The sequence below is a fragment of the Sinocyclocheilus anshuiensis genome, unplaced genomic scaffold (genome assembly GCF_001515605.1).
Source record: "Sinocyclocheilus anshuiensis isolate Anshui unplaced genomic scaffold, SAMN03320099.WGS_v1.1 scaffold478, whole genome shotgun sequence".
In the NCBI taxonomy this organism is placed as follows: Eukaryota; Metazoa; Chordata; class Actinopteri; order Cypriniformes; family Cyprinidae; genus Sinocyclocheilus; species Sinocyclocheilus anshuiensis.
Window position 1 is genome coordinate 1433193 of NW_015542376.1, and position 9132 is coordinate 1442324.

Sequence of the window (9132 nt, forward strand, 5' to 3'; positions counted from 1 at the left end):
AAACCTAGGGAAAAAACATGAAACATGCGAAAAACATGAAACCGCTTGACAGGCACAGTTTTCTTTACTGTGCTGACATACTTCCTACTGAAACAGAAGGTTTGGACAGAACTAATTTATTCTGAACTTTTATTTGTTTATTTATTTTTATAAAAATATGTTAGATCACAAAAAATATGCTAGAACAGCTATTAATCATGAATCCAGGTGCTATTAGAATAACAGTTTCAGATTTTCAGATAGACTTTTTAGTGCAGGACAAGTCATCAATATTCATGGATCACGTATACAGTACTGTACAAAAGTTTAAAGTCAGTAAGATAATTTACTTTTAAAAGAAATTAATACTAAATTGATCAAAAGTAACAGTAAATATTTTTACATTGTTAAAAAAACACTATTTAAATAAATGTTATTCTTTTGAACTTTCCATTTATCAAAGAATCATGCAAAAGAAGGATCACATTTCCCCCAAAAATAATAAGAAGCACAACCGTTTTAGGAGGACATTTCAAAATAATTATAAATGTTACTTCAGCACCAAATCAGCATATTAGAATGATTTGTTTTCACCTTTATTGTGACCGGACAGATCAGAGCTGACAGGAAGTGAAGTGGGAGAAAGATAGGGGGCGGGATCAGGAAAGGTCGTCGAGTCGGGATTCGAACTCGGGACGCCCGTAGCGCAATGGTGCTGTATGTCGGTGCATTGTCCATATGGTCTTGTTCAAAACAGGAATAAATTAAGATATATTAAAATAGATATACAGATAAAACAGTTAGTTTAATTGTCATATTACTGCTTTTTGATCAAATAAATTACAGCCTTGGTGAGTATAAGAGACTTAAAAAAATCATACCGTAAATCTGTTAAATTTAATCAACCATTAGGATTACACTAACATATTCAAGATGACCTCAAAACTGAGAATGGACTAAAAAATATTTTGATTTCAAGGGATGTGTAGAAAAGAAGTGATCAGTTAGATTTGCACTTTCTAAAATAAATTCATATAGATTTTAACCTAAAATCTATGGTTGATGGAACATGATAATCATCGCGCGTAAGAGAGAGTTGTGTTAATTGAATGTAATTGTTTAATCTCGATGACTGTAATATCGTGTCTGTCCACTCATTGACTCAGAGGACTAGAATTGGAAGCATATTGGATTTCACTAAGTGTGAAGCGATCTGCTAACCTCTGGATCTACTCTAAACAGATCATGGAAACACTGATTTACCCACTTCTCACCTCTATATCCCGCCATTCAGCAATCGTTAAATCTTAAAAACGAGACTGGATCAAACCAGAACCATGATACGCATGATGTTAACCATCCCAATCAGAAATGAGTCATTAACAGACTGGAGTCTTTTAAATAAACAACTACTGATACAGTGTCAGTCTATGAAAAATGGAAGGAGGGAGGATGTTGAAGGAGAAAGGAGGAAAAGGGAGGATGAAATAAGAAGAGGGAAAGCGAGACTGGCTACACTGTCGAGGCAGTTAATATAAGGTTCTGGAGATAAGGCCTCGCAGACAAACATTGACAAAATCAGGCGTTCTGCCGCAAAGCCGGAGCTGTCAGTCAAACTGAGAGACAGGCCAACAATCAGCACTCGCATTCCGATAAGCACGCCAGAATGTGTGCAGAAACTGCATCTACAGACGCACAGTAATGGAGAGGGAGAGTGGAAGGGCACATACATGAGGAAAGAGAGGGAGAGAGAAAGCATTAGTATGCTAAAGTCTACAGACTAGTACAACAAAAAGAAAACGGAGAAAATTATGATTAAACGAAAGGAAAAGGGTCTCAGACAAAAAAAAAACTCACAGTAGTTGCGAGACACCTGAATACCTTCATAGGTTTGAATCAAAAGCTGATGGAGGGCTGAAAGCATATGTGTGTGCGTGCAAAATTCAGGCCTCTCTCGTCAGACCCATCCGTGCCTCATATTCCTCACACCGAGGGGGAGGGGGAGGGAAGGGAGCGAGAGAAAGGTGTGAGCTCAGACTAGTAAAAATAGCACTTCCTCTCTCGGCCTCAACACCTGGGGAAATGCCAGAAAGTGGATGAGGGTGAGACGGATGGAGCGGGAAAACACATCGAGAGACAAAACAGATCAGCTTTAAGATTTAAAATCAGAGGCTGGTTTCTACACTTTTGCTTTAGATGTTTCATTGTGATACAAAAAAAAAAACAAGCAGTTTTGTCAGTCTGGGCACAGGGATTTTTCAGTGATTTTTTCTGAATCATTCGCTGAATTAATTTGTTCAAAAAACACTGATTCATTCAGATATGAAACGTATGAGTATTGAATCACTAAACCAAATCAGTTCAAAAACATGGATTCTTACGAAAGCTAAACAAGTTTCTCAACAGAAAGAGAATACTGGCATAATACTCCATTTACTATAATACTAACTATTTCTACATATCTTTACATGCAGAAATAGTAAGTGTAGTATGCTATATGCTATTCTGAATTCAGACAGGTTCCATCTGTTTTTTTTTTTGACTACTTTTTTATAAATACTGTAGATTTAGACAAACTCTTTCAACATGTTTTTCTATATAGCTGCTATATAGTATTGAAGTATGCCGATTTGATACAGCCACAAATTCACACTTTTTATTAGTGAATCATTAAATCCACTGAATCAATTTGCTAAAAAACGCTGACTCAAGAACTAAAAAGCTGTTGAGTGTTGCTTCGGCTTGGTTTTGAAATATTTTTGTTGGCATGGCGAATCAATAAATCAATCAATCAATCTCTCGTAAAAAATACTTTCACACAGGCAATCAATCAATCAATCAAATCAATTTCTCGTAAAAAAATCAATTCTTTCACACAGGCGTGCTATTGGTAGGAATATCTAATACAATTATATGCACTGTTCATGAAAGAACCATGTAATAAAGTTAAGTGATTTTGTCAACGAATGCAATGATGGGCTCAATCTATCTTTGTTTTTTTTTTTTTGTTTTTTGCACAGCTGACTTTTCTTGAATCATTATTAAACAACTGCTGCAAATAGAGCTGGATAAAGCATGTTTTCGTAAACTGTGTAAATAACAATGCGTTCCAAGAGGAGATCTATTCACTAGTCATTATCTGGTGAACACATGGAGCACTTTTGATTAGTTTGTGTGCTCTGAGATACAGCAAGCACAATATTGTTTCCAAGTATTCAAACTGAGAGAATGAATTCTTATACAGTAAATACGTTTGTTTGATAAGGATGTCAGCTGGATATTGAAAAGGACGGCTAGTTTCATTTTCATTTACTGTGTGAGTGTACAGACAGGCCTACAGTTCTTTGTTGCTCGTTCACGCTTGGATATTGTGACAAATGTATTTTCCTATGTATATATAAAAAGTATATAATGTGTGTTTTATGATTAGCTAGTGGTTTAACAGTTTTGTTCATTGGCGTTATAGTATTATCATGTTAAGTTATAAGCCTTGACTTATGATATGATATATTTTAAGAGATCTCGTCTCTGAATAAATTATCACTATCACCACTATGGAAGCATACAGTCCCATGAATAAACATGCGAATAAACAATGAACATTACCATAAAGCTGCCCTGCTAATGACTAAGGTTAAGTCAAACTCTCAGAAATAGAAACAAACAGTCAAGCAAACAAATATGTTCACAGCAGTGGGAGCGTGCTGGCTGACGGGCCCTTGCCTCTCCACGCTGCCAAAGATGTTCACACATAGAAGCATGATGCCACAGGCAGGGCATATGTGGAGGGGGGAAATGAGGTACCAACAATCTCACCATCCAAGCGCTGAAGTGCCAGTAGAGACACACTGCCTCCTATTGGCGATTTGGGAACGCAGGTAACCACCCAAACAAGATTCACCTTTTTTTTTCCAGTTAGTACAGTACAGAGCTGTGGCAAACTATGAGAGAGAGAGAGAGAGAGAGAGAGAGTCACTCATATCACTTACCAAAAATACAATTAAGCAGATACTTTCAGTTTCAGTTATTAAATGTCTTAAAGAAATATTCCAGATTAGTGAAAAAAGGCTAGAAACTAACTCAAGAAGAGTTAAAATGCTTCCAAGTTGGGTATTCAAAAAGTGCAATACTCAAAATATTATTTATACTTATTTATATCTTGTATTTTTTTTTATTCTGTGCACTGGTAGCCTTCACCAAGACAAATGAAGTAAACCATTAAAATTGTGTAAACAAATAAAAATATTTTAAATATGATTTTTTTTAAATAATATTTTATAAAAACAAATAAAATATTATATTTATTTATTTTAGCAGGTGTAGCGGTCACAGTTTCGGTTAACAGTTAAAAGTGAATTCATATTTAACCCAAAATATTTCTTAAGAAATATGCTCAGTCAGTATTCTTTTGTACTCAGAACTTTTGACAAATGTTCAAAATGATATGCACTCATTTCAAATGAATAACTAGTCATATCAGTAGCCTAATAAAAGTTGGTTGTCCCTTCATGCTGCCATGCTGAGATCACATGACTGACTGTTTCCACCAGTTCCACCAAAATAGGTTTGATTCATATAGCTTTCCAGTACTCAGATCACTTTAAAGTACATCTGAACAAAGCAGACAAGTAAACTAAACAATGTAACATTATATGCATTTTGTTTTATGGCAGCAGAGCTCTACAGAAGGGAAGAACCGTCTTTTTTTGTGCAGCTTCATAACTTGCACAACGCACAAGGTGTTCTGAATTGATAATTAATGTTTTAAAGCAAACGTTGGGTTACAAAATAGGGAGAGAAGTTAATCTACCTGTAGTTGAAATGTGGCACCCGTCTCCTTCCCTACAGACACAAACAAACACACACACACACATTTCAGGGTTTGAGTGTGTGAGTACATAAAGGGTTAAAGAGGGTTCCTGCTGTGCTCTCTGCTTCTGTGTCTCGGCCCATTACACTTGCCGGAGTACAGCAATATGCCGCCATCAATTACAGCCTGGCTGCACTGCCATCAATATAAAGAGCAGGAGAAAGCAGCGCCACAGCCACATAAACACGACAAACGGCCACATTAAAACCTCCAGCTCACCTCTTTCACTCTCTCTCTCTCTCTCTCTCGAGGTTTGAACCTCTCTCGCCTCATTCCCCGCTCGTGCACACACCTATTTTCTTTAGCTCAAGCCCCTCAAGCTCTTTTCTTTTTTGCTTTCTCCACAAGTGTATGTCTTTGTCCTCATACCTCTCTGTCTGGCAAACAAAAGCTTTTGTTTTCTATTCCCCTCATGAGCAGTGCTCTGTTCTTTACTTATGGCCCATGCTCTTTAAAAATCCAGCGATATCACCGTTGGATTCATATACCATAAATCCCCTCGCAACCCTTCCATCCATCCTTTCATGGTCTGCTCACTGCATACATACTGTACACAGAGAGATCAATACACAAAAACATCTGACCGTTTTTGAGAAGCCTGTTTGGGGGGGAAAAAAATACACACACTTTGCCCCAAAATATGATAATAACCATAGTCTACAAACGCAACTGCTTTCCATTAAAACGGCAAATGAAAACCCTACTAATCATTCAGGTGCTAAAATCATTTTTTTTGACAAATGAACTATAAAGAAACTGTTGAAAGACTTACGTACACATGTGCAATGAGACATGTTTTTATGGCCATATTTGTGCCATCTGAAGGAATTCGCTTTAATCCACTGACCTTGAAAGAGAAAAGACTGTCCGTCTTGCATTTAGCAATGAAAAGTAGAGCATAAGCCACTGATGTACTTCCAAGTGAAGTTGGGCCATATATACACAAAGCAGTTTGTCTCACCGATGGAAACGTCTGGACATGCTTTGTTGCTTTAAACTGTTATACTGCTTTGAGTTGAGGTTGGCTCAAGGGTTAAAAATGTTTACAATTCTAAAAGAATGATGATCGAAATTCTATCATTTCCCAATTTTAAACAAAATCTCAATGGAGGGACATCAATTTCTATAATCCCCACCCCAGAATTTCATATTATTTTATCATTCAAAAGATTGGGGTTAGTATATTTTTGTCAGATTTTTGAATGTTTAAAAAAAAGTCTCATATTCACCAAGGTTGCATTTATTTGATCAAAAATACAGTAAAAACAGTGATAATCTGAAATATTATTACGATGTAAAATACCAGTTTTCTATTTTCATACATTTTAAGATGTAATTTATTCTTGTGATGGAGAGGCTAAATTTTCATTAGCCAGTACTGCAGTCTTTAGTGTCACATGATCCTTCAAAAATTATTCTACACTGGAGAAAAGTGATTTTGCTTTGTAATTATTTGTGAAATTTAGTAATTTCTGAGTGAAAAATGTTTTAAAGAAATGGCAAGTAATGCACAGAATTAAACATTACATTTTTAAGTATCAAGAAAAGTTTTTTTTTTGTTTTGTTTTTTTGTAAAAAGTACTCCTATCTTTGATTTCATTTAAAAACTTTTAAAGTTTTAGGAAATGTCTTATCTATGTTGAAAACACCCAAACTCTTTAATGATTAGCAAGTTCAAAAGAACATCATTTACTTTAAATATTTTTTTACAACAATGTAGAAGACTTTACTGTCACTTTTGATCAATTTAATAGTCTGAATATAAGCATTAATTTCTTAAAAAAAAAAAAAAATCTTAATGATCCCAACATTATGATGTCAAACAAAATCCTAATGAAATGCTAATTAAACAAGAATCATCTAACAGTCTACAAGAAAAACTAAAACTCATCCTGTTTTTGCAGAATTCCAGTGTATCCAGCAGTGATTCTGTGATTAGTTTTTCTGTATTTGATCATTTGGACTGGCTTCACATTATGATAAAAAAAAAAGTAAATAAAATACAACACTTGAGTGTTTACCATCCTTTAAAACATGCCTTTCTCAAGTTGTTCATTTGAAACGTTTCTTTTTTTCTCTCTCGCTGAAACAACATTTTCATATTCCTGCAGCTCATTACTGAAGAGAAGTTCTTTAACCATTGTGCATGTCTCAATAGCAAGAGGTCTTACCTTGGCCTACAAAGTCAACAAGTGTGACCATATAGTAAAGAAAGGGGAGAGTACAAACACACAAGTGCTTCCATTGACCCTGGTCCCTTCTTACACAGTACAGCTTCTATAAAGGAAGTGCATCAAATTCCATCTCATTCAACATGGAATATGAAGTATGCTGATCAAGAGTTCATTCTGGTCAGAATGAATGAAGAGAGCAGTCATATTTCCAGTAACTGCATAATTAAGTGCTTATGTCTTAGTTCTCATCGAGAAATTAAACCAGAAAAAAGAAAAAAAAAAACACTCTCTCATATTTTGCTTTATAAAGCATTTATGCATACAAACTGTCCTTCATTAAGTAAAGATTTAAAGTGCAACATACAATAATTGCTTTTAAATCCAGAATATTTTTACTCAAAATTGGAGAGATGTACTTGAAAAAAAAATGGATAAAAGAAAAAGAAATACAATAAAAAGAATGCATAAAAAAAGCACATTTCACAAATCAAAATAATAGAAAATAAAGCCCATATAGACATCACAGTCTATCAAGACAATGTAGAGTGTCTTAAACAAGCACGGTTTAAAACAGATGTGGTTCAGCTTTTAGAAGTGGATGGTTTAAAGATAGCAAAAGATTATCTGTGTTTTCCTCAAATGGTTTTGGTGTGAAAGTGTAAAATAAACCATGGAAAATATGGCATACTTCAGCTATAGTCTCTGTGGGCTAGATGCAGATTTAATGCAAAGAAGTCTTCAATGAAACACTGAAGACATCCCGAAGGAGATCCCTAAAGCAACTTAACTATTTTTGTTTACAGTGCAGACGTTTTTGCCAATTCTACAGGAACCTTCTCCGACAGAAAAAAAGAGCTTATTTTCAGCAAGTTTAGTATGTGTTGTTTAATTCATGGAGACCTTCAGTTGGAGGTGAGCTGAGAAGACGAGCTGCTGCTGCCTGAGCTCCTGGCGCTCTTCTGCCCCCTGGTGGCGCTGACCTGCCGTGGCACCCGCTGGCTAGAACCATCTCTTGCCGTTTTCTCCCCTGAACTTGTTTTACTGCGTACTAAATCACAAATACACACAGAAAGAACGCACGTAAACATAACAAATAAAACATATACATGTGACATGCTCTATCGTTTTGAGTCAAAAGTCACAATGAAACTTTAATTAAATTAATTAATAATTTAAATTCTTAAATTAAATCACCACTCATTAATGTGGTGTGACAAATCGCTGATGAAGCTTCAGTTCAAACAGCAGCATGCGTGCATGAACTGAGCATCTATTCTGCATTAACTATTATTTACAGAGTGCTGGCCAACATTTTCTGTCGCCTTGAAGAATTTGTTTTTCCCAGTGTTTTTAAAAGCCTTCATTACAGAGTTAAAAGCCATGAACTAAACCAAGATTTTTTTTTTTTTTTTAAATGAGACAAAAAGACAAAGTGCAAGACTGTGTACTTAATTCTTTTAGTGAGGGAAAGGACTACAATCCATTGTGGATGGCATAATAAAAATGAATAAATATAGAACTGTTGATTTAAAAATATTGATTATGTATATAGAAACAATTTATTTCACAATCTGCATATATATATACAAATATTTAAATATTGCGAGAGTGTAGGAAGACAGATTCATTTGCAGTGCTTCATAGGTGTGGGTGGGCATAATTTTTTGTTAATTTTCTGATTGGTAGAGCTTCCTCTGCAGAATCATGGGTAGTGTAGTTTCTCCACAACAAATTCCAAAAAACAATTATTAAAAAAAAAGTTTACATAATGCGGGATGACAGCTTTAACAGAAGCATATAACATCGATTAATAACTGTATTTACAGGTTTGTAAGATAGCATTAAATATCAATTCTCTATGGAGAAAATGAAAGAGATTTTGAGTTTTGTGCTCTATAGCACGAAAAAATTTGAATAAACATCAGATGGTATGTTTAAGGATTCAGAACAATTTACTAAAATGTTTAATTTCTCATGTAATCGCTCAGTGTTTTGATTGCTGGAATGAAAAAAACAAAAACAAAACAGGAAATTCATTAAGTGTTCACAGCTTGTTAGTTAGGTAGGGAAACAATTAGAAAAAAGAATCTCTCTAAAATATATTATATT

General features: G+C 34.9%; 1 protein-coding gene across 4 annotated transcripts in view; it reads right to left on the bottom strand.

The window, feature by feature from the left end:
• Window positions 1-2716: 2716 nt before the first annotated feature.
• mzt2b (mitotic spindle organizing protein 2B) overlaps window positions 2717-9132 on the bottom strand; it is a 9615-nt gene continuing 3199 nt past the window's right edge. For 2 of the 4 annotated variants that reach the window (XM_016491279.1, XM_016491283.1), the window contains one exon: window positions 7502-8071. In XM_016491279.1, coding sequence (XP_016346765.1) covers window positions 7926-8071 — 146 coding nt within the window. In that variant the 3' untranslated portion in view covers window positions 7502-7925. Of the gene's footprint in view, window positions 3921-4789; window positions 4822-7501; window positions 8072-9132 lie in introns of those variants that run through there. The other 2 variants (XM_016491280.1, XM_016491281.1) reach the window with 2 other exon arrangements.